The following is a 27304-nucleotide window of genomic DNA, read 5'->3' as shown; positions in this document are numbered from 1 at the left end:
GAAGGATCCCAGGTTCCATTCTGGTCAAGGGCACATGCCCGAGTTTCAGGCTCTGTCTCCAGAGTGGAGCGTGCAGAAGGTAGCCGATCAAAGATTCTCAGCATTGATGTTTCTCTCTCTCTCTCCTCCCTTACTCTCTGAAATTATAAAAATATATCTTTAAAAAAAGCCCAGCCCAACCGCCGTGGCTCAGTGGTTGAGCATGTCGACCTATGAAACAGGAGGTCGGTTCGATTCCAGTCAGGGCACATGCCCGGGTTGCAGGCTCCATCTTCAGTGTGGGGCATGCAGGAGACAGCCAATCAGTGATTCTCTCTCATCATTGATGTTTCTCTCTCTCACTCCCTCTCTGCCTCTCTGAAATCAATAAAAAAATATATATTAAGAAAAAAAGCCCAGATGTACACTTCTTGGGATATTTGATCTATTCCTATGGTTATAATGATGATTTAATATGGTTTTATATTTGGAGCCACTATTTATTCCTTTTTGCTTTCTTAATATCAGCTTATAGTTAGCTCTGTTTACATCAAGTGATTTCAGAGTTTAAAGAACTCTCTTTTGTTTTATCTTTAATTTTTAATGTAAAAAGAACAAGAAAATATGAGAAAAAGTGAGAGCTCTTCCCTACTTCTCTCCCTCAAAATAACTAGTTTATTTCTCTTACTCCCATCTCCTTCCTTTTCACTTCTTATCCTCTCTCCTGTTGATACAAGTTAATTGAAGAAAATATAGAAATTGAAATACATAAAAGGAAGAATATTAAAATTTCTTGTAATCTCATCACCAAGTAATAATCACTCTTTTGAGCATTTAACATATATCTTTTTTGTGTTTTTTTTTCTTTATAAAATGGAGCATATTGTTATTATTGGTTCTCAGGATTGTCTCTACATTAATATCACTAATAACAATTAAAATATACATATAGATTCTGTGATACATCTTAGACTTAACCAAATCAGAATCTCTAGGGATAGGGCTAAGATGGTTTGTTCAAAAAAACAAAAATCCTCCTTCAAAAAATTTAATAACTTTCAGAATTTTTTTAAACAAAAAATTTAATATTGCAATATTGTATATAGAAAACTTTAATTTATATATAAATCTTTCTCTAATGGTTCAATTTTAACTTTTTCCTAGCCATTCCACCCTATGGTGAACCTGGATTGTTCTCAGGATTTCCGGCCATTTCTTTGTGCACTCTATGCTCCTATTTGTATGGAATATGGACGTGTCACACTTCCCTGTCGTAGACTGTGTCAGCGGGCTTACAGCGAATGTTCAAAGCTTATGGAGATGTTTGGTGTTCCTTGGCCTGAAGATATGGAATGCAGTAGGTGCGAAAATCATATTTTTATGGATCATTATTTATGTTGCAATATATTTAAAAATTACTTGTCTTGTTCATCAGTTTTTAAAAACTTTTTTAAGTACATATATATTAGTCTTAATTTAAAAATATATACTTTTTTTTATTTCAGAAAAGAAGGGAGAGGGAGAGATAGAAACATCAGTGATGATAGAGAATCATTGATCGGCTGCCTCCTACATGCCCCACACTGGGGATCGAGCCCACAACGCGGGCATGTGTCCTGACTGGGAATCGAACCATGACCTCCTGGTTTATAGGTCAACCACTGAGCCACACCGGCTGGGCTGATTTTTCCTTTTTAAGAAAAACAAAAAACAAAAAATGATTTAAATGAAGTTGAAAATTCCTTTCTTGGTACCTGCCTTGATTTCATTACCTTCTTTCCTCCCCAGAGATGAAGTAATCATGTTATATTTGTTGTTAATCATTCCTGTGTTTGTTTTTATACTCTTACTACATATATACATATCCATAAGCAACATTAAATTTTTTTACATGTACCTATGTTTATATCTTTAGGTCTGGTTCATTCCCTATAGTTGCTATATAATGGCAGTTGTATTAAATCCTATAGTTATTTAGTCATCTCCTAAGGATGGTCATTTGGGTTATTTCCAGGATTTTGCTTTTATGAGCAATGCTACAGTGAACATTGTCACCTTCATGTTTAAAATTAAATTTGTTTATCATCTGACAGTAGTCCTTGGAGGTAGGTAAAAAGCAGGTGGTTTATTCTCATTTGAGAGATGGAAAATTTAAGAAATAAAACATTAATTTCTTGTAGTCAATCCACTGACATTTTGCTTTCTTATCCACTCTCTCCTCAAATACCTGATTGCGTTTATAGTCCCTCTTTAGAAGTTTGTAAATTTTTTTATTGGACCGGAATCCTATTTTGTTTTTTGTATCTAACTCTCATTGTTTAGTGGTCTTTTAATGTTAAAAGTTTATATATAAGTATAGAAATCTCATCATGATCTTTATTTCTTTATTTTGATAAGATGAAATCTATTTTATGTCCTCACTATTGCCTGGGATTGCCTAACTCTGAAAGCTTAAATCCTGGCAAGCTGGTCTTTCATAACAACTCTTCATTCTTACACATCTCTCATATTTTTGTTTCTACTGTATCCATCTTTGTTTCATGGACACCCCTAGACTTTTGTGTTGTTTTTTTTTTACTCTCCCAATAGACCCCTTCCTGATCGTAATTATTTCCATTAAGCTTTGTGGTCCATCACTTGAAATAACACGTTTGCTAGCATTTTTTATTTATTTCTTCCACTATATTTGCTCAGGTCCCCAAACTGATTGATTCAACCAATGTCTTATAAATTACCTGTGCTATTATTTTTTTTAAATATATTTTATTGATTTTTTTACAGAGAGGAAGGGAGAGGGATAGAGAGTTAGAAACATCAATGAGAGAGAAACATTGATCAGCTGCCTCCTGTACACCACCTACTGGGGATATGCTTGCAACCAAAGTACATGCCTTTGACTGGAATAGAACCTGGGACCCTTCAGTCCTCAGGCCGATGCTCTATCCACTGAGCCAAACCGGTTAGGGCACCTGTGCTATTATTTAATGATTCAAACCATAGCAATTCTATTTGCTATTTGTCTGGTCAGTAGGGAAATTTGTGCTCATCTCCCTAAGCACCTAAGCTAAATCTATATAATTAGAAATGCTGGCCTGATTTCGTCTCAGATAACTCAGTTTCAACATGTCCAAAATTTACTTTATTCCTAGATTATTTTTTTATTGCCTAGAAGTCATCTTCCAACTTTATTGACCTTAAGTTCCACATTTAATCAGTTATAAATCCCATGGCTGTATCTAACTAATTTCATAGCTGTCACATTCTGACTGCCTTACATTGTTTTAGTTCTGGCTCAACTGGTATCTCTGTCCCCATTTTTGCCCAGGTCCATCTGTCTTCCACACTGCTCTTAGTCATCTTTCTATTTACTTGGGGTAGGGCTATATGAATATATTTATTCAACAATAATTAATTTAACAAATATTAAGTGGATGTGCTCTGTGTGTGGGCACTATTCTATGTTGAAGATGAATAATAAACAAAACATCTGTTCTTATGGAGCTAAAATTCTAGTGGTGGGAGATAAATAGATAATGTCAACAAATGCTATTAAGAAAGAGTAGAGATCAGAGATATAGAAGTATGGAACAGACTGATGAATCTCAGAGGGAAGGCAGGGTGGTTGGGTGGGTGAGAACAGATTAACCAAAGAACTTATATGCATATATGCATAAACCATGGATATAGACCAGCCATGGGCAAACTACGGCCCGCGGGCCGGATCCGGCTGTTCTATCCGGTTCTCTTGCTCTCCCCTCTGCTCCTTTACTTTGAATTTATATTAGTTCACACAAACACTCCATCCATGCTTTTGTTCCGGCCCTCTGGTCCAGTTTAAGAACCCATTGTGGCCCTCGAGTCAAAAAGTTTGCCCACCCCTGATATAGACAATAGTGTGGTGGTGAAGGCCTGGGGGTGGGGCACAGGTTGATGGGGGTCAATGGGGGGAAAAAATGGGACATCTATAATACTTTCAACAATAAAGATAAATTTAAAAAAAGAGTGGAGTTAGGTGATAGTGATACAATACAGGGAAGTAGAAGCTCTATTATCTGTGGAGGCATTGGGGAAGGCCTTTTTTTTTTTTTTAAATATATTTTATTGATATTTTACAGAGAGGAAGGGAGAAGGATAGAGAGCTAGAAACATTGATGAGAGAGAAACATCGATCAGCTGCCTCCTGCACACCTCCCACTGGGGATGTGCCCGCAACCAAGGTACATGCCCTTGACCGGAATCGAACCTGGGACCCTTCAGTCCGCAGGCCGACGCTCTATCCACTGAGCCAAACCGGCTTCAGCTGGGGAAGGCCTTTTTGGTAAGGAGGTATTGGAACAGGGACCTAAGTAAAGTGGGAGAACAAATACAGATATCTAGGAAAGAATACTCTAGGCAGAAGAAACAGAGGAACAAGTTCAAAGGTTCTGAAGTGAAAGAATGCTTGGCATATTCAGAGAACAAAGAGATCAAAGAGGCTGGAGCTAAGTGAGGGAGGAAGAATGGAAAGATTAAATAAGATCAGGAAAGTACTGGGGAGGTAGTTTTGTAGCTCTAATATGAATTTGAATTTGTCTCTGAGAAGGGGAAGCCATTAGAGGATTTTGAACAGAAGAAACATGATCATGAGCACAGGAGTGACAGCTCTGTGGAAGTGGAGATCAATTGGAAGTCCAGGGACGAGGCACTGATGTCAAACTGGGGGGCAGCAGTGGAGAAAAAGTGAAGTGGTCAGATTCTGAAATATCACAAAGTAGAATGATAGGATTTGCTGGTAGATTCTGAAGTGTAAATGAGAGATAAGATGACCCCAAAGTTTTTAGCCTAGGCAGCTAGAATGAAATTATCATTTATGGAGATGGAGAAATCTAAGGAGTGGAAATCAAGAGTTTGGTTTTGAGTGAAGGGCATGTATGTGTTGAATTGGCAGTTAGATATATACAAATACATCCATAAAAATACATAGTATTACTTTGCATGGTCTTAAATTTTATCAGTTTTGTATACACACACACACACACACACACACACACACACACATTTCTGCAACATGCTTACCTCTCCAATCTCATCCCTGTCACAAGTCATGCACACTCATGCTTCTGTAGTACTAAACACACCTTGTTCACATCTGTATGCTTTTTTTTTTAAATATATTTTATTGATTTTTTTTTTTACAGAGAGGAAGGGAGAGGGATAGAGAGTTAGAAACATTGATGAGAGAGAAACATCGATCAGCCGCCTCCTGCACGCCCCCCACTGGGGATGTGCCCGCAACCAAGGTACATGCCCTTGACCGGAATCGAACCTGGGACCCTTCAGTCCGCAAGCCGACGCTCTATCCACTGAGCCAAACCGGTTTTGGCCATCTGTATGCTTTTGTTTGCATTTCTTGCTAGAATACTGTTTGGCATACTTTCAATACTGGCAAATACTGATTCAAAATTTTATGTTCAGAGACTTACCCTGTGAAGTCTTTTATAACCTCTTCTCCTAATTAATCCTTCTCTATATCATTTTATACTTTATACTAGAGGCCTGTTGCACGAAGAGATTCGTGCAAGCGGCCTTCCTTCCCTTGGCTTCCAGCACCAATTTTCCTCCAGCACCCGGGACCCAGGCCTTCGCTCTGGCCAGAGTCTGCCTTCTTCGTCTTGGCTGCATGCTCTGGAGTCTGCAGTCTTGTCTTTGCTGCGGCACTCCGCTCCTGTAGATCCCTTCACCCCCGCCCTCCCTCTCATAGCAGGCGCCCTCTCTGTCATAGCAGGCGTCCTGCCCTGCCCGGCCACTCTGTGCCTGGAGCAGCTGGGCAGCTGCCATCTTTGGCCTTCTAATTTGCATACTCACTCTGACTGGCTGTGGGTATAGCGGAGGTATGGTCGATTTACATGTTTGTCTATTATTAGGTAAGATAGATTTTGATTGCTTCATGTATCACACTGCTGTCTTTTGTGTTGTCTTTACCAGTATGTATCTCCTTTTAAACTGAAGGATAGAGATCCTGTTCGTTTGTCTGTTTATGTTAAACCCCTGGCATACTTCAGAATTCCAGTAAATGCCTGAATGCAGTAAGTTTCTGTCTTTATAATTCCAAGCTCTGTTAAGAAAATGGTTTGTATCAAAAAATAAAAAGATTAATCCACTACAGCATATGGTTATGCATGCATTTGGCAAACAATATAAATGATAGTTCCTTGGAAACTATTTGATGCATATAAACTAGTAAACATTTAGTTAGTGAGAGTCTGAGGACTTAGCAACTGCTACTGGCAAGAAAATTGAAGATGCAGGAAGTTCATGAGAATGGCACTGTTAGTCATGTAAGTATGTCTGCCCTATTTTCTCTGTCCTGAGGCTATGACATTCTCAAGTTTGTGGATCTGGAAAATTGGGCCCTAACAAGAGTATATTGTAATATGATTTGTGGTGGTGGGGACCAAGAATTTACATTTTAAAAGGATCTTAAGTTTTCTCATGCACTTTAAAGTTTGAGAATAACTGGATTAGAGAATGCAATGGATTGGAGAGAAATTAGGGATGGTAGGAAGGAAATAGTTGACATTAGAGACCTTAGAAGGCCTTTAATTAACCAATATGATAAGCAGAGAATGACTGTAAAGTAAGGGGAAAACACTAAAATCTTTAGCTTTCTAATTCCAACCCCTGTGAAGAAAATGGTTTGTATCTAAAAATAAAAGATTAATCCACTACAGCATAAGGTTATGCATGCATTTGGCAAACAATATAAGTGATAGTTCCTTGGAAACTATTTGATGCATATAAACTAGTATATAAGCCATTTATAAGGATTTTTAATGTTAATCTAACTCAAAATACCTTGGAACATGCATTTAGGGAATATTTTTAACTCTTATGTTTCAGTAAGTTCTATGTGAATATAGGGTAAATTGAAGACTATACTGTGGTTAGACCAAACTAACTTCTAGCTTCTATTCTGTTGGAACTATATACTTATATTTATTTATTTTAATTGTTTTATATATATGTATATATTTTGAAATGCTCTAAACTGTGTTCTAAATAAATAGTTTATATATACACCTTTTTAAATATATATATATATATATATATATATATATTTATTTTTTATTGATTTCAGAGAAGAAGGGAGAGGGAGAGAGAGAGAGAAACATCAGTGATGAGAGAGAGTCATCGATCAGTTGCCCACTGCATACTCCACACTGGGGATCGAGCCTGCAACCCAGGCATGTGCCCTGATCAGGAATCAACCAGTAACACTCAACCACTGAGCCATGCCGGCTGGGCATATACCTTTTTTGGATGGCTATGCTTGACCATTTTAAGAAAGAGTACTGTTTTCGTTGTTTTAATTCTCACCCAAGAATTCTAGAGAGAATGGGAGGGAGACGGCGGGGAGAGAGAGAGACATATCGACACAAGAGAGACACATCGATTGGCTGCCTCCTGTTCAAGCCCCTACTGGGGCTAAGGAACTTGCAACCTCGGTATATGCCCTTGACTGGGAGTCGAACCCATGAAACCGGCAAGAGTACTGTTTTTAAAGCCAAGACAAAATTAAGTATGAAACATCATTTTTGGTCAACTATGGAAAATCTAGTTCTGTGAACCAAACGGAATATATTACCATTTACTTTATTTCTACTTATTGTAATGTGCTCTAAGTACGTAAGGATAAATAGTAAGGTCACAGATGCTAATTTTGGAAATCTAAATTGTTAAGTGGCAGTGATTTCGCAGTAAGTAAAATGGTTCTCATCTTGTATTTTATAGGTTCCCAGATTGTGATGAGCCATACCCTCGACTTGTGGATCTGAATTTAGCTGGAGATCCTACTGAAGGAGCCCCAGTGGCAGTGCAGAGGGACTATGGTTTTTGGTGTCCCCGGGAGTTGAAAATTGATCCTGATCTTGGTTATTCTTTTTTGCACGTGCGTGATTGTTCACCTCCTTGTCCAAATATGTACTTTAGGAGAGAAGAACTTTCATTTGCTCGATATTTCATAGGATTGATCTCAATCATTTGCCTCTCTGCCACGTTGTTTACTTTTTTAACTTTTTTGATTGATGTCACAAGATTTCGTTATCCTGAAAGACCTATTATATTTTATGCAGTCTGCTACATGATGGTATCATTAATTTTCTTCATTGGGTTTTTGCTTGAGGACCGAGTAGCCTGCAATGCATCTAGCCCTGCACAGTATAAGGCTTCCACAGTGACACAAGGATCTCATAATAAAGCTTGTACCATGCTTTTTATGGTACTTTATTTTTTTACTATGGCTGGCAGCGTTTGGTGGGTAATTCTTACCATCACATGGTTCTTGGCAGCTGTGCCAAAGTGGGGTAGTGAAGCTATTGAGAAGAAAGCATTGCTGTTTCACGCCAGTGCATGGGGCATCCCTGGAACTCTAACTATCATCCTTTTAGCGATGAATAAAATTGAAGGTGACAATATCAGTGGCGTGTGTTTTGTTGGCCTCTACGATGTTGATGCATTGAGATACTTTGTTCTTGCACCCCTCTGCCTATATGTGGTAGTTGGGGTTTCACTCCTTTTAGCTGGCATTATATCCCTAAACAGAGTTCGAATTGAGATTCCATTAGAAAAGGAGAACCAAGATAAATTGGTGAAGTTTATGATCCGGATTGGTGTTTTCAGCATTCTTTATCTGGTACCACTCTTGGTTGTAATTGGATGCTATTTTTATGAGCAAGCTTACCGTGGCATCTGGGAAACAACATGGATACAAGAACGCTGCAGAGAATATCACATTCCATGTCCATATCAGGTAAGGGAAACCTTGTTCTAAATTTTGTGTAATAGTGAAAAGAAGGCATATTACTATGAAGAGCTAATCTTAGCTAGGGCTTTAAAAAACTTCATGAACCTTCAACTTGTATATTAAAGTTTTAAAGCGAAAGATAATGAACAAATATATTGTAATAAAAATGGCATACATATGTTTCTATAAACATCTTCCTTTTAAAATATGACTTTTACCACTTTAAGGTATGGGCTTTTAAGCAATTTACATCTGTTATTACAAAATAGTTGCTTGTTGATTCTTTAAAACTGCAGGTTTGAGGGGAAGAAGCACTTTACCAACTCTGGTAAAAAGCTACCGTCTTTTTGTAGAAATTTTACTGATGTTCAAAATAGGAATTAATTGTTTTTTAGAATGCAGTTGTACAAACCAGTTCATTTCTTAATTGGTCTGTTTTCTCTTTTGCATACTGAATATTTTGTGATTTACTTTTTAGTTTAAAGAGATTAGATAATCATAATAATAGAAACATAGAATTTTAGAGATCATTTTCAGGTTCCCTCTATAAAGTTCTTAAGCATCTGTCTCCTTAGAAATGTATAGTAACTTGCTCACACTCATCCGGAATTTAGGTCCTAGGAGAGAAGTGGAACAAGGAAAGTAATTCAGAGGAGTTGATGCTAAGTATTTTTCTCTCTCATCTTAAAACCTTCTGTGGAACTATGCCACTAGCTATTACCCTCTCTTCTTCCTTTTAAGACAAGTTTTCTTGAAAGAGTTATCTCCTATTCATCATGTTCCAGGTTTCCTATTCTCAGAAGTGCACCAGCCACCTTTCAATCTATCCCAACCCTTATGTTTCTCTAATACCTTTTAAATGTCTTTCTTAAAGTACTTAGGTATTTTATTTGTCTATTTCTCCTGCTACATGGTGAACTCTTTGAAAGCAAGAAATTCTTTTGCTTTCATATTTTTTGTGTTATATTTTTAATGCATATTCTGTAGGTTAGTAGATAATACCATTGAGAATATGGGTGTATAGATTGAGAAGAGACGTAAGAAATAGTAACAGTCCTAGTCAGTTTGGCTCAGTGGATAGCATGTTGGCCCTTGTACTGAAGGGTCCCGGGTTTGAGGCTGGTCAAGGGTATGTACCGTGGTTTTAAGCTTGATCCTCGGTCTCAGTCAGGACACGTGCAGGAGGCAACCAGTCGATGTGTCTCTCTCACATCGATGTTTCTATCTCTCCCACTCCCTTGCACTCTCTCTAAAAGTCAGTGGAAAGATATCCTTGGGTGAGGATTAACAACAACAACAAAAATGGTAACAGTGGTACTGGGAATAAGGAATGTGTGACTAGCACATAGTTAAAGCTCATAAATATTTGATGAATAAAAATGCCAATTCCCCTTTTATTTTGTTGTGTAAATAGTCCTATACAAAATTACATTTTTATTATATAAATATTAGCTACTAGCTTTTAAAAAATAAATAAACTCAAAGAGACCAGAAAGAATGAATAATTGAAATTGTATTATATCTCTTAACAGAATTACTTATTAACAACTCTTAATATGAATTTTCAGTCCTGAAAACAAATAATCGAATTTTGCCCCTAATGAGAGAAAAAGGTGATCGAATTACATCATATGCATCCCCATGTAAGTTATCTAAGATTCCAAATATATATTATCTTAGGATTATTAAAAGAAACCAAGTTTAACTATGAAAAAATGATCTAAAAAATACCAAACCTTGCCCTGGCTGGTATGGTTTAGTGGATAGAGTGCTGGCCCCCAGAATGAAGGGTCCCAGGTTTGATTCCGGTCAAGGGCACATGCTCAGGTTGCAGGCTCAATCCCCAGTGGAGATCGTGCAGGAGGCAGACAATCAATGATTCTCTCTCATCATTGATGTTTCTATCTCTCTCTTGCTCTCCCTTCCTCTCTGAAATCAGTAAAAATATTTTTTTTTAAAACCCAAACCTCAAATATGTAAATTAGAGTAGTTGGGATGCTGCTGTTTTTAAGACATTTCTAGAATTCTTTTAGCATCTTTAGAAACAGTTGAAGCTACACAGATATATGTGTGTGTATGTGTGCACACATACAGTACATTCCTTTGTAGTCATAGGTTAAAATTCTTTTTCCAACTTACAGAAATGTTGGATTTCCAACATACTGAAAAGAATAGAGAATGATATAATAACAATAGCATAGTTATTAAGCTGTAAACTCTGGAGCAGGAATCCTGACTTCTTGGTTACTTTCATTATTTATTAGCTTTATAACCTTAGACCAGCTTCACTCCTCTCTGCTTCAGTTCCCCATCTATAAAATGAATAATAGAATTTAATAGTAATAGTATTAGATATAAATAGTAATAGAGTCTGTCTCCCAGGTTTGTTTTTAACATACATGCAGACACTTAGAAAAGTACCTACTATATAAGTGCTCAAATGTTAGCTTTATTATTCATTTTCTTCATTTTTTGTTGCTGCTCTTGCTATTTACATACATACATATATCTTAATAATAGGTTTTTTAAACCATCCAGTACTAAGCTTTAGCAAACCATATTTGCTTTAGACTTTTCAGAGAAATCATATTACAGATTTGACTGAAACTTCCTGGGTACCTTTCCCCATTCCTATTTCTCTTATTCCCTGCCCAGAGTTAACCATCATCCTGAATTTGGAGTGTCATTTCCATGAAAGCCTATACAATTACCAGTGTGAATGTAGCTATGAAAAACTTTTGTTTTATACTATACTAGAGGCCAGGTGCATCGTGCACTGGCGGGGGGAGGGAGGTCCCCTCAGCTCGGCCTGCACCCTCTGGCAGTCTGGGAGCCCTCAGGGGATGTCCCAATGACTGTCTGCCCCCTGTTGGTCAGTGCACGTCATAGCAACTAGTGGATGGATCGACTGTCTGCCTCTGTGGTCAGTGCATGTCATAGCGAGCGGTTGAGCAGCCTTAGCATATCATTAGCATATTACGCTTTGATTGGTTGAACGGCCGACCGGATGACTGGGCACTTAGCATATTAGGCTTTCATTATATAGGATAGTATGTAAATATTATGCTATACATCTGTTTTTGATATGTATTTATGTTAATACTGTAGTTCATTTTTCTTTAATGTTTCCTTTTAAGGAAGGTTATGTTAATATTTTAAATATATAGAGGTATAGAAAATAACAAACACCCATGTACTCATAATGTTGAAATTTAATATTATATTTTATCTATCTATCTGGCTGGCTGGCTATCTATTATTAAAGACAAAGTTGATGAACCTTTCTGTTCCCTTTCATATTCCTATTCCCTTTCCTTCTCCCTTCCCAGAGGTAACCCTTCTCATAAATGTGATATTTATCATTCTTCCTAATATATATATAGATATATATATTTGTTAATCCTCACTCGAAGATATTTTTTTTTCATTGACTTTTAGAGAGTGTGGAAGAGAGGGGGAGAGACAGAGAAAATATAGATGTGAGAGATTGGTTGCCTCCTGCATGTGCCCTGAATGGGACCAGGGATTCAGCCTGCAACCAAGGTACATGCCCTCGACCGGAATCGAACCCAGGACCCTTCAGTGCTCGGGCTGATGCTCTAACCACTGAGAAAAAACAGCTAGAGCTCTTCCTAATATTTTTATATTGTGGCTGAATATGTATCTATAAAACTTGCTGTTTTGCAAGTTTTAAAAATTCATATGAATGAGGTAAATCTGTAGGTTGCTTTTCCACTCAACTTTATGTTTTTAAGAATATAAATGTTGATATGTGTTCATTTTAACTCCAGTAGTCTAATGTAGAAATATACTGCAATTTATTCACTCATTATTCTGAAACTATATTCTGGGCATATAGTTTCCAGGTGTTTTTTTTGTTGTTGTTATTATCCATTTTGCAATGAATATTTTTGTAATACCTGTCTTCCTTGTACATGAATAAGAATTTCCATGGGATATACACCAAAATGTGAAATTGTTGCATTATAAGACATCTTCAACTCAAGTAGTTATTTTAATTTTACACTCAGTACAGTATGAGTTTGATGAAGTTGAGCGTGTTTTTGTATGTTTATTGGGTTTCTCTTCTGTGATTTGCCTATTGTAACCTTTGTCCATAGCTCTGTTGGGTATTTGCCTTTCGTTGTTATCGTTTAAATATTCTTGACATTAATTCTTTGCCATTTATTTTTATTGCAGATATCTTATCCTGCTCTGTAGCTTGTCTTTTAACTTGTGTTTTCTTTGCCTTTTGTGTTTAAAAAAATCCTTTCCTGTTTATAAAGTTATAAATGTGGTCTGCTATATTTTTTCTAGCAGTTTTAAAATTTGAATTTTTTTTTGTTATTCTTCACCTAAGGATATTTTTTCCATGGATTTTTAGAGAGAGTGGTAGGGAGGGAGAGAGACAGAGAGAAAGAAACATCTATATGAGAGATTGGTTGCCTCCTACACGTGCCCTGAACAGGACCGGGGATTGAGCTTGCAACCAAGGTACATGCCTTTGACCAGAATCGAACCTACCACCCTTCAGTCCACATGCTGATGCTCTATCCACTGGTTTGATGCTCAAACCAGCTAGGGCTAAAATTTGAATTTTTGATTATATCTCTGATCCCTTGAAATATGTTTGTGTTTGTGTTGTGAGTAACGTGATTTTATTTTTCCATATGAATAAGCAATATGCTTTCTGCACCATTTATCACATAGCCCTTCTGAATTGTAATGCAACCTCTGTCATATACAAGTTTCATTTTTAGGCTCTTTTGTTTCATTGGTCTTTATAACCTTGTGTCAGTTCCACATTACCCTTACCTTCTTCTTAAAAATTATTGTAGCCATCTTGACACTTTTCTGTGTGATTTTTTACCAGCAATTTATTCATAAAAAAACACTGTTGGGATTGAACTTGTTTTTTATTTTAAATGAATCCGGGGGAAATTGCCATTTTTGTATACTGAGTTTTCATATCTTTTTGTTTATTTATATGTTCATTCATTTCTGGGTACCTTGTTTTTATTGCAATTGTGAATAAGATATTTTCTCTGTTCATTTTAAATTGGTTATCGCTGGTGTACAAGAATGCCATTGATTGATTTTTGTGTATTGATCTTATATTGAGCATCCCTGTGAACTCTTTTATTAGTTCTAATTGTGTTTAGATTCTCTTAGATATTCTTTGTAGAAATTCTATTTTTTGAAAATAAGGACAGCTTTGTCTCTTACTTGTTTTCCAGTTCTTATGTTTTATTTAAGATTTTTGCATCTATAGTAGTCCCCCATTATCCACAGGGGATATGTTCCAAGACTCCAGTGGATGTTTGAAACCACAGATAGTTCTGAACCCTGTATATACTGTGTTTTTTCCTATAAATACACATCCATATATATATATAAAATATATATATAAAAGCCTGAGTGACCTTTATGACCTGTTGCCATGATGCGCACTGACCAACAGGGGACAGACGCTCAATGCTGGAGCTGCCACCTGGTGGTCAGTGTGTTCCCACAGCCAACCTCCCCAGTCCGGCCCCAATCAGCCCTGATTGGCCCCGATCGCAGGCCAGGCCAAGGAACCTTCACCCATGCACAAATTCGTGCATGGGCCTCTAGTCTATGATAAAGTTTAATTTATAAGTTGGTATCAGTAAGAGATTAATGATAATAACTACTAATAAAATAGAATAATTATAACAATTACTCAACTTTTCATGGAAAGAAAGTACTTTACATCTTAGGCACATCTGAATTGTCAACATCACTATTCTGGCCCTTTGGGGCCATTATTAAGTAAAATAAGAGCTACTTGAACACAAACACTGTGATACTGAGATAGTTGATCTGATAACCGAGAAGGCTACTGAGTGACTAAAGGGCAGGTATTATATACAGTGTGGAGATGCTGGACAAAAGGATGATTCATGTCCTGGGCAGGCTGGAGCAGGACAGTGCTAGATTTTATCATGCTACTCAGAACAGTGTGCCATTTAAAATTTATAAATTGTTTATTTCTGGAATTTTCTATTTAATATTTTTGGACTGTGGCTCTACAGGTAATTGGAACCACAGAAAGTGAAACCACAGATAAGCGGAGACAACTGTACACTCATAAATGAGATAGATGATGATAATTGTTACTTTTCTGTACTGTCCCTGTCTAGTTTGGGTGTTGAGATTATAATAGCTTCATAAAGTGAGGTTTGTTTCTCTGAAACAGTTTCCATAATAACTAGGGCTCTCTGCTCTTTGAAAGGGTTAGTATATCCTGTAAAAACTGTGTTATAGTATTGTAGAAGTAAGGTGAGAGACGTTTTGGGAATCACTAGGTTTTTTAAACTACCATTTCAATTTCTTTAATAGTAATGTTTTATTCATGTCTTATTTCTTCTTGAGGCATTTTTGAGAATTTATATTTTTCTAGAAAAATATTTCAAATAAATTGGTATAAGGTTATTCACATGTTTTAATTTTGAAAATTGTTACTATTTCCTATTTTGGTTCCTAATGTATGTTCTATTTTTTTTTCTTCCTTGATCAATCTTACCAGAGGATTATAATTTTAATTCAGTTATTTCTGTTCTTACCTTACTTTCTTCCTGCTGCTTTTCTTTAGAATTACAGTTGATGCTTGAACAATGTGGAGGTTAGGGGTGCCAGCCCCCACACAGTTGAAAACCTTCGTATGACTTTTGACTCCCCCAAAACAATGCATACATACAGTTAGCAGTTGGTTAAGTCTACGGTTATAAACCTCGGTTGTGTAACTCAGGGATACAGAGGGCTGGCTGTATATTTATTATAAAAAATCTGCATATAAATGGACCCACTCAGTTCAAAACTGTGTTGTTCAGTGGTCAACTATACTTTGTTTTTCTAGATACTTGAAAATTTAACTCATGCATTGTAACTATTTCCTGGTTTTTGAAGTGTATTTATTAGTTATTTAAAACTTAACCAAAAAAACATTATTTCTTAAAAATATATTTTTTAATTTATTTCAGAGAGGAAGGGAGAGGAAAGATAGAAACATCAATGATGAGAGAGAATCATTGGTTGGCTGCCTCCCTCACGTCCCCCACTGGGGATCAAGCCCACAACCCGAGCATATGCCCTGACCTAGAATCAAACCCAGGACCCTTTTGTCATTAGGTCGATGCTCTATCCACTGAGCCAAACCAGCTACAGCCAAGAAACTATTATTAACCATGTTGGTCACTCATTCAGTTTTTCATACTTACCTGGTAGCTCCAAACAACTTTATTACTATTTTTTAAAGATTATCTGTAGCTAAGTTACTTAAATTTGTGTATTTTTTTTAATTTAAATTTTTTATTGTTTACAGTACTTCTTAAGTCTCCTTTTACCCCCATTGACTTCTCCCCGGCTGCTCCCATCCCCCAGCACGTGCCCTCCCCCTCCTTCCCGTTTCTGTGTCCATTGGTTTTGCTCATATGCATGCATACAAGTCCTTTGGTTGATCTCTTACCCCCTCACTCCCCACGTTCCCTCATAGGTTGGAGTTGGACGGTCTGTTTGATGCTTCTATGACTCTGGTTCTATTTTGCAGAACCTTTTATTCATTCAAGTTGGGAAAATCTCTGGCCTTTCTTCCTTCATAGAAAAGTTTTCCCAATCCTAATGGAAGGGGGTGCTTTTCACATTAACACCTCATAGATTGATATTCCATACTTGCATTTTTATTCCCTGCAGTATTTTTCTTTCCCAGAATTAGTACTAACTTTTTTCTTCAGCATAAAAGTTCAGAGGTTGTTTTGGAAGATTAGTGCAAGTATGATTAAAGCTTTATTCTGTGTATGAATTCCATGAACTCCCTGTGACTCTTGCTTTTCCTTCTGAAGTAACAGATATTGAGTTAAATCTGACTTGTTCAAAAAAGATAGTGTTATAAATATGAACTGTTATTATTTGTATAAAGTTCATTGTGAGTAAATCTGTGATTTTATTTGATACCCACAACAACCTTATGATATTGATAGTATGGCTTCATTCTTGCCACTCTAAAGGGAGGAAGTTAAAGCAGAAAGAAATATGACATACCACAGAGTAACATTAACTGAGGGGTCAGCTAAGTATAGCCCACCCAAACTAGAGCCTACTGACAAATTATAGAGCCAGTCATCTAGGGGTTTTGTTTTGTTTTTTTTGAACTGTGGTAAAATATCCCCCCAGAAATGGTAACAAAATTTACCATTTTAATCATTTTTAAGTGTACAGTTCTGTGGCATAAAGTACATTTACATTTTGTGCAACTATCAGCACCATCCATCTCCAGAAATTCATATTTCTAAACTGAAACTTTACCCATTAATCAATAACTCCCCTTTCCTACCTGCCTCCCAGCCCCTGGCAGCCATCATTACTTAATGTGTCTATGAATTTGACTACAGGCATACCTCGGAGATATTGCAGGTTCATTTCCAGACCAGACCACTGCAAGTATCACAGGAATTTTTTTGTTTTCCTGTGCATATAAAAATTACACTTACACTATACTATAGTCTATAAAGTGCAGTAGCATCGTATATAAAAAAATAATATACATACCTTAATGAAAAAGTTTATTTATTTATTGCAAAAAATGCTAACCTGGGCCTTCAGATAGTACAATCTTTTTGCAGGTGAAGGGTCTTTCCTTCCATTTGTGAATAATACATTATCTGTAAAGTGCAATAAAGCAGTGCAATAAAATGAGGTATGCCTGTACTACTCTAGGTACCTCATTTAAGTGATATCATATATTTGTCCTACTTTGGTTTTTTAACATTTTGATATTAGAATTTTAATAATACTACTTTTCATTCACAATTTCACTGAGAAGAATCTTACATAGACTTGTGAATTGAGTACCAGAGATACTAAATTCCTATTTGAAGTTATATCTACACATAATTGAACAGATTTACTATCACTGAGCTTGCCTAAAAGAATACTTAGCAGGCTCTGAGATGTTTTAAAATGTATTAAGCAATGATGTTTTCTTTAGAGTAGCCTGCTAGGTGACTTAGAGAATAATATTTGAATATTTTGCTTATAGAGGTTGCTTTATAGTCATTTCTTATATTACTGCAGGTTTCAAATATTTGAAAAATCAGTTTGGGAAGTAGTTGATCACATGTTTCAAAATGTCAGTTGTGTTTAATGCAAATGGCATGTATTTAAGTCCATAATTTGAAGAAAGATGGGATTGTATAAGAGAAGGATTTAAAAATACTTAAAATAGTATCCTTGCTGTAAATAGAAATTTATTGCTTAGATTTTAAAAAATTTATACTAGCTCTGTCTGGTTTGGCTCAGTGGATAGAGCGTTGGCCTGCAGACTGAAGGGTCCCAGGTTAGATTCCGGTCAAGGGCACATGCCCGGGTTGCAGGCTCGATCCCCAGTGCGGAGCGTACAGGAGGCAGCGGATCAGTGATTCATCATTGATGATTCTCTCTATCCCTCTCCCTTCCTCTCTAAAATCAATAAAAATACTTAAAAAATACTTTATACTAATTCTAGCAAGAACACTTTTTAAAAATGTGTATTAAATAATACTTGAACAAGTAATATTTAATGCCTAAATTCAGAATTATGAAATTAGCCCTAGTTGTCAGAATATCTATTTTACTATTTAAAATCAGTACAGTTTATTCCTAGAGTACACTTCCATCTGATATACTATTTAACATTAGTAATTTTCTAGGTACTTTGGTGTTTTGTTGTTGCAGTTTTTTCTTTAAAAATAATTTCCTCGCCAAAACCCGTTTGGCTCAGTGGATAGAGCGTCGGCCTGTGGACTCAAGGGTCCCAGGTTCGATTCCGGTCAAGGGCATGTACCTTGGTTGCGGGCACATCCCCAGTAGGGGGCGTGCAGGAGGCAGCTGATCGATGTTTCTCTCTCATCGATGTTTCTAACTCTCTATCCCTCTCCCTTCCCCTCTTCCTCTCTGTAAAAAAATCAATAAAATATATTAAAAATAAAAAAATAAAAAATAAATAAAAATAATTTCCTCTATTTATTGCCTTTTAAGAGGCTCAAAGCATTTTATGAAAGAGTTACAAGTCTCAAAGGTTGTTATTTCTAGAAAAGCATTTCAATATAATATACATAGTATTGGTTAAATAAAAACATGGGCTTTAGCCCTGGTCAATGTGGCACAGTTTGTTGGAGCATCATCCCTTACACCAAAGGGTCGTGGATTTTATTCCCAGTCAGGGCACATGCCTGGGTTTCGGGTTCAGTCCCCTGTTGGAGTGTGTACAGGAGACGGTTGATGGATGTTTCTCTCTCACATCAATGTTTCTCTCTCACATCAATGTTTCTCTCCCTTTCTTTCTCTTTCCCCCTCTCTCCCTCCCTCCTCTCTCTCTGTCTCTCCCACTCTCTTTAAAATATACATACATATATACATACATACATACCTGGTATTCAAAGGCAGACAGGCTAGGTTTATGTCCTGTCTCTAACATTCCGAGCCTAGTTTACTCATGTAAAATGCAGGAAATAATATGTTACATATATTAATATGTACCTCTTGGGTGGCTATGAAGATTAAAGGAGATAATAAATTTAAACCTCTTACTAGAGTGCCTTGCAAAAAGGAAAATTTCAGTATTTTATTGCCATAACTACATATTTCTTGAAGCTTGAGGAAGGAATATAATAACCCTATATTCTGAACTAGAATCATAATTTTTTTCGTTTAAATATTTATTTTCGAAAGCGCACATATTCTTTCCTAAAGTGCCCCTTCATTTTTTTCACCTCTTCCATACATATAATGCAATGCTATATATCCCAAGAAATTTTGATACTAGAACCTATGTTTTAGTAGTAGAAATGTGTTACTGTAATACAAGCAACTTAGCTAAGACTATGAAGTTCACATTAGAACCATTTGTAGAATTCTAAAAAATATATATTTTTATAAAAAACAAACAGAAAACATTATTTGTATTCTTTCAGCCACACAAGGCAACCCATCTGTTGTTTATCGAGTCTTGATTCAGAAAAATACAAAAGTAGCAAAATAACGTCAAATCTAACCGTGATATTAGCTTCAACTTCTGGTAATGATGTTTCTCTTTACCAGGCAATGTCAAAAGGAATCATCATTGTTTATGTAAGGACCCTGAGGGAAATGGGTACATTTTACACTTCCAACATTAGGAACAGTGAATATTTCTGTATAAATATATAGCGCTACTAATACTTAAATGGTAAATATCCTGCCTGTGACTTCCTAGTACCAAATTAATTTTTCCTCAGAATTGTTTAGTGTCTATAATAGGGGAAAAGAGTAAGAAATCCCTGAAAAATATTCTAAATCTCATTTTATAGGAAAATATTATATTATAAAAGAATATTGCCGAAACCGGTTTGGCTCAGTGGATAGAGCATCGGCTTGCGGACTGAAAGGTCCCAGGTTCGATTCCGGTCAAGGGCACGTACCTTGGTTGCGGGCACAACCCCAGTAAGGGGTATGCAGGAGGCAGCTGATGTTTCTCTCTCATCGATGTTTCTAACTCTCTATCCCTTTCCCTTCCTCTCTGTATAAAATCAATAAAATATATTTAAAAAAAAGAATATTAAAGAAATTTATAGAAAACTTTTATTTTATTTTATTTCTTTAATTTAATAAATCTTTATTGTTCAGATTATTACAGATGTTTCTCCTTTTTCCCCCCATAGCTCCCCTCCACCCGGTTCCCACCCCACCCTCTGCCCTTACCTCCCTCCCGCTGTCCTCATCCATAGGTGTACGATTTTTGTCCACTCTCTTCCCGTACCCCCCACACCCCTTTTCCCCTGAGAATTATCAATCCACTCCCATTCTATGCCCCTGATTCTATTATATTCACCAGTTTATTCTGTTCCTCAGATTTTTAATTCACTTGATTTTTAGATTCACTTGTTGATAGATACGTATTTGTTGTTCATAATTTTTATCTATACTTTTTTCTTCTTCTTCCTCTTCTTAAAGAATACCTTTCAGCATTTCATATAATACTGGTTTGGTGGTGATGAACTCCTTTAGCTTTTTCTTGTCTGTGAAGCTCTTTATCTGTGCTGGGTAATCTTGGTTGTAGGTTCTTGCTATTCATCACTTTGAATATTTCTTGCCACTCCCGTCTGGCCTGCATAGTTTCTGTTGAGAAATCAGCTGACAATCGTATGGGTGCTCCCTTGTAGGTAATTAACTGTTTTTCTCTTGCTGCTTTTAATATTCTCTCTTTGTCTTTTGCTCTTGGCATTTTAATTATGATGTGTCTTGGTGTGGTCCTCTTTGGATTCCTTTTGTTTGGGGTTCTGTGTGCTTCCTGGACTTGTAAGTCTATTTCTTTCACCAGGTGGGGGAAGTTTTCAGTCATTATTTCTTCAAATAGGTTTTCAGTATCTTGCTCTCTCTCTTCTTCTGGCACCCCCATAATTTGGATGTTGGTACGCTTGAAGTTGTCCCAGAGGCTTCTTACACTATTTTCAAATTTTTGGATTCTTTTTTCTTTTTGCTTTCCCGGTTGAGTGTTTTTTGCTTCTTTGTATTTCATATCTTTGACTTGATTCTTGTGTTCCTCTAGTCTGCTGTTGGGTCTCTGTATAATATTTTTTATTTCAGTCAGTGTATGTTTAATTTCTAGTTGATCTTTTTTCATATCCTCGAGGGTCTCGTTGAGTTTATTGGCCTTTTCTAGGATATTCTTGAAAAGCCTTATAACCGTGGTTTTGAACTCTATATCCAGTCGTTTGCTTTCCTCCATTTCTTTCATTTGTGATCTGTTTCTTTGTCTTCACATTTTCGCTGCTTCCCTGAGTTGGTAGGGTGACTTTGTGTACTAGGTGTCCTCTATGGGCCAGTGGGTCGGCATCCCAGTTACCTGAGGTGGACACTCTTGATGCACCCCTTTGTGGACTGTGTGTACAGCCTTGTTGTAGTTAAGTCTTGATTGTTGTTGGTGTCACTGGGAGGAATTGACCTCCAGGCCAATTGGCTGTGGGGACCCGCTGTGTCTATAATGGAAGAAATGCGCTGGAGACACGCTTAGGGGGCAGGACTTGCTTCAGTGGGGCTTTGGTGCTCACTGAGTCTGCCTCTTGAATGTGTCACTTATGGATGTGAGTAGTTGAAATCTGGTGTCATCTCACATGGACCACTAGATACACTAGCTTCTGGATCTCCAATGGGGTGCTGGTCAACTACTGTCTGAGGCCACCCAGCAGGAGGTACAGCGAGAACTACAGTTTTCTCCTCTTTGCTTGGGGTTTGGAGGTTTTGGAACTGTCTGACCAGACCTGCAGTTTGTTTGGTTAAGCTGCCATAGGGCAGCCATTTATCTGCAAAAGCCACTGCGTGGAGCTTGGGTGGGTTTGTAGATTGTGCAGGGCGGGGTCTTAGGGAGTCATTAGGCTAGGGCGTGGCAAACAGTGATGGCTGCCAGTCAGCCATCTCTGCATCTCTAAGTCCCCACGTCCCACGCCCCTGCGCAGTAAACAATGATTGCTGGGCGCACCTTTGCAAGAAAGTCACCCTCACTTTCCGACCCGATGGCAGACAGTCCAGCTTCTCCCCGTAGGAGTTTGGGTCCCCAGTGTCTCCCCAGAAACTGGAGTTCAGAGTAATCAGGAGCTTGTCTCCCTTCGGGTTAAAAGAAGGAGCGCACCCAGACACCCGCCGCCAGCCCGATTCGCGCGCGCCTCCGTACTCCAGCTTTTCAGTGCTTGTGCACGTCTCAGTGCTCTTTTCTCTTTCCTTCTAGTTGTAGAACTTCCACTCAGCCAGCTTTCCTGTGGTTCTGGGTGATAGACGTTTTGTCTTTTAGTTGTAGTTTTGAAATTGTTGTGCGAGGCAGCAGTTTAGGTGTTTACCTATGCCGCCATCTTGGTTTCTCCTATAGAAAACTATTAATACCATTATGTACAGGTTGTAAAATGCTGTCAAATGGCACTGTTGGATAAATACATTAAAACATACAAATTACTATTATTCTGGCCTCTGTTTAACAGAAAAGCCTAAGTTATAAGTTCAATTTTAAATCTTAGTTGCAAATGTATCTGGTGTACAAATGGTTTACACATTTTACAAAAAAACATTTTTAATGTACTTGCCATGATCTGCAGCAGGGCACAGAAAACTTTGTCAAAGGTCATATAGTAAATATTTTAGGCTTTGCCTGCCATATGGTTTTTGCTGCAGCTACTCAACTCTGCCAATATAATACAAAAATAATCATAGACAATATGTAAACAAATGGAATTGTTCCAATAAAGTTTGATTTTACAAAAGCAATTGCATCAGATTTGGTCTACATGCTGTAGTTTGTCAATCCTGATCTACAGCAGGCATTATTCTATATAATCTTTGAAAATTTAGTAGTTGGTGGCCTGTGCCATTTTTTTCTGTCCCATATGATTGTCAGTTTCATTCTTATTACTATTTTTGAGAATCATTGTTTTACACTATTTGCATAATGGTATTAAAATATTCAATACAGTCTAGTACTATTATATTGCTACAATAAAAAATAAAAATAAATTCTAGTACATCACTATAATAAAAACTTGCCAATAAATCTTTTTTCCAATCGTTTTGTAGTCATTACTGCACCAATTAAAGGAAATAATTTCAGTAGTTTATGGGAATAGTAAAATAGAAGCAAAATAATGTAATAATCATAGAAGCTTCTAGTTATTAAGTATTTACTATGCACCATGTTCTGTACTCAGCAAATTTATATACATTATCTCACTTAATTTTCACTATAGCCCAGTAAGTTAAATTGTACTCAATTTTACAAATGTAGAAATGGAGTCTCTTAATTATACAACTTATTCAAATTCAAACAGTAAGTGAGAGCTGGGATATGAATTATCTTTCTGATTCCAAAGCTTGCATTCTTACCACCACTTTACACCTCTTACCCAAAAAACATAGGAGTATTTGGGAGATGCAACCTAGTCCTGGCTGTATCCCTAACTAGCTTTGTCTTTAGAAACTCTAAAGTTTCTTTATCTCTAAAATTAGGGGGTTGGACTGAATATTCTCTAAGGTTCTTCTCAGGTCTAATATTAAATGAATCTAGAAACTTTTCTCTCATAAACCACAGATTTTTTTCTTTCTTTATAAAAATCTATTAATGCAACAGCCATTTATTATATATCTACCATTATAGCATATTGACAATTGCTGAGAAAGCAGGAGTGAATAAGATACAGTTCCTATCCTACAGGAGTTTATAGTCTAGTAGAAGAAAATAAATATGGAAGTCAGTTTATTCTGTGACTAAAGCACAATTATTTTATGAGGTTTTACTTCTGTTTCTTTAAAAAATGTGGAGAAACCTAGTAAAAACACCTTAAAGAATATGATATTGGTTATACTACGGCTAAAAATACAAAGTTATTTAGTAAGTATACAAAGATTAATTTTGGAGAGTCCATTTATTTTTCCAGCACTTCTAATTAATATTCTTTTTTAAAATACGTTTTTATTGATTTGAGAGCAAGAGTAAGGGATAGAGAGGTAGAAGCATCTATCTGCCTCCTGCTTGCCCTACACTGAGGATCAAGCCTGCAGCCTGGGCATGTGCCCTGACTGGGAATTGAACTGGGGACCTCTTGGTTCCTGGTTTGTTGCTCAACCACTGAGCCACACTGCACAGGCCCAAAGAATATTCTTCATTGCTAACTTAAAGTATGTCTTTTTATAAATTGGGTAGAAAAAAAATTTGCTGAAGTCCTAAGGTTTAAAAGTGACCAGACTAAAAAAAAATAATAATAAAATAAATAAATAATAAAAGTGACCATATAATTACTTTAACAATTTCTTTAATGTTGTGTCATCTTTATCCTCAAATAAAATATAGCACATTAATACCTAAGGGTAACTATGGAAAAATAAAAATAAGTGAGGTCTTAAATTTGCCACAAATATAGCATATATAGCATTGCATGCAAATACATGTTCCTATGTGAACATTATAGTATATTTTGTATATCTGATGGAAAGAGAATGGTAGCTAAAATTGTGAAGTCCAAATCCTTGACTAGTTGCATACAGTGCTATTTATTTCAAAGGTGTGTGTGTCTGTGTATCTGTCTGTCTAGAGGAGTTCCTCTGGCCTCTTTTAGCAAGAGAAAGGCCAGATTGTCTGCTTTATAAATTTTTGTCCTAGGTCTACTTCTGGTCTTGGCCCTATCTGAGCCTTAATTGCACCATAATAGGAGATAGTGAGTGATGATCTGAAAATTACTTCCCCCCGCTAAGGCTTAAAACTGAGCTTCATAAGGCAGCCTTTTCCATGCTTCCTTTCTTCCAGGCCTCTTCCTAATTCTACTAGCCCTTCCAATGCAAGGGACACATTAGCAAGGGAAAAAAGAGGAAGAGTATTATTAGTTTCCACCCAATCCTTTTCCTCCTATAGAATGTCCATCTATTGGACAGTGGCTTATTTATCATTTCTGAGGACTCTAATTTGTTCTTGGCCCGGTTGAAATACCTTTCTATCAGAGGTAGAACCAGGAGGTGAGACTTAAGTGCCTTGAGATATTAGAGAGTGCAATAACATACCAGTTATACTCAAAATAACTGACTTTAAAGATTAGCCAGCTTACTAGGTTAGAAGATAACTTCCTAGGACTAATAAAAAAATAAACTGATGGCCAGTGCATGTTGGATGCTTGGTCTAGAGGCTATTTTCCGGAATAGCTGCATAGTTCCCTTCTATACCAGTAGTTATGATAATGGTGTTTATTATGTAGGAGAGACAGTGTTTAAAGACATAATGGCTGCAAGTTTTCCAAAACTGCTAGACACTTGAATCTGCAGATCAAGGAGGCATTATATACACCTAGCAGGATAAATAAACAGAAATGTACACTTTGATGAAACTGCAGAATGCCAAGGACAAAAGTCTTGAAATCAGTCTCAAAGAGAAGACAGATCATCATAAAAGACCAACAGTTACAATGACAGCAGAGTCTTCAACAACAACTATGAAAATCAGAAGACAGTATGATAGTATCTTTAAAATACTGAGAGAAAAAAAAAATACACACTCTTCAACCAGAAATCTGTACCTTGTGAAACTTGTGGTAGACATGGTGATGCACTGCCAGGTCTCCGACAAAGAAAGACTTGCTGCTCAGCTGCTGAGGTGTATCCAGCAGACATCTTTCAGCCACAAAGAGCTTCCTTGTCTGAGGTCATGTCCTTCCTGGGGCTGCCTGCAATGAGAGATTATTAGGTGACCTAAGAAGGCTAGCCTTCAGTGCCTGGGCTCTCCGGTGACTCTCAGGGTGCACAACCCTCCCACTGACCCACCGCTGTAGCCACAGGCCCTGTGTGACCCAGCACCTGGACCCTTTGGTGAGAGCAAAAATTGGGAGACAAAGAAACAACCCCCAAAGAAGGAGGTATTGCCAGAAAAGGAACTAAATGAAATGGCGGCATGCAATATGTCAAAAAATAATTCAGAGTAAGGGTCATAGAGTTCATAAACCGGATGGATGAGAAATCAATTTATGTAAGAATCAAGAGGAAATCAAGAATGATATAGCTACAATAAAAAAAAAACAATGGAAGGTTGAACAGTAGACTAGAAGAAGCGGAGGGCTGAATTAGCGAGTTAGAAGACAGGGCAGAAAAACACACCCAATCTGAACAGCAATTGGAGAAAAAAATTAGCAAGAGGAGAGCCTAAGGGAGCATTGGGACAACATGAAACAAAGTAACATGTATAATAAGGGTGCCAGAAGGACAAGAAGAGGAGCAATGATTATAAAATCTATTTGAAGAAATAATGACAGAAAACTTACTGATTTGGGGAAGAAAAAGTCACATAGGCACAGAGAGTCCCAAACAAGATGAACCCAAAAAGACCCAGACCAAGACACGTCATAATTACAATGGCAAACACTAACGACTAAGAGAGAATCTTAAAGACGGCAAGAGAGAGACAGAGAGTTACCTACTAAGGATCTCCCATTAGATTATGAAATGATTTCTCAACAGAAACACATCAGGCCAGAAGGGAATGGAATGAAGTATACAAAGTGATGCAAAGCAAGGGACTGAATACAAGTATACTCTATCCAGCAAGGCTATCATTCAAAATTGAAGGGGAAATCAGGAGCTTCGCAAACAAAAGAAAGCTAAGGGAATTTATCACTACCAAGCCAGCAATGCAAGAAATGCTAGAGAAACTTGTAAAAAGAAATAGAAAGGTAAGAAGGAACACAGGCATAAAGAATAAAAATGGCTTCAAACAAAAGTACCTGTCAATAATAACCTAAAATGTAAATGGACTAAATGTTCCAATCAAAAGACATAGAGTGGCTGAATGGATTTTTAAAAATGACCCATTTATATGCTGTCAACAAGAGACCCACCTCAGAACAAGGGACTCAAACAGTCTGTCAGTGAAGGGATGGAAAAATATTTTTCAGAAAAATGGAAATGAAAAAAAAAAAGTATTGCTACCCCAATATAAGTATTGGGGTAGCAATACTTATATCTTACAAAATAGATCTCAAAGTGAAGGCC

The 27304-nt window shown here is 37.0% G+C and overlaps 1 protein-coding gene across 5 annotated transcripts in view; it reads left to right on the top strand.

The window, feature by feature from the left end:
• The window catches only part of FZD3 (frizzled class receptor 3), a 219642-nt gene that overhangs the window by 38691 nt on the left and 153647 nt on the right, over positions 1-27304 (top strand). For all 5 annotated transcript variants that reach the window (XM_080676960.1, XM_080676958.1, XM_080676959.1 and 2 more), the window contains 2 exons: positions 1144-1340; positions 7750-8767. In XM_080676960.1, the coding sequence (XP_080533086.1) occupies positions 1144-1340; positions 7750-8767 (1215 nt within the window). The remainder of the gene's footprint in view (positions 1-1143; positions 1341-7749; positions 8768-27304) is intronic.

This window comes from Plecotus auritus, assembly GCF_963455305.1.
Source record: "Plecotus auritus genome assembly, chromosome: 6".
NCBI lineage: Eukaryota > Metazoa > Chordata > Mammalia > Chiroptera > Vespertilionidae > Plecotus > Plecotus auritus.
Note: the sequence above shows the minus strand (reverse complement) of the source record. Positions and strands in the feature narration are given on the sequence as shown.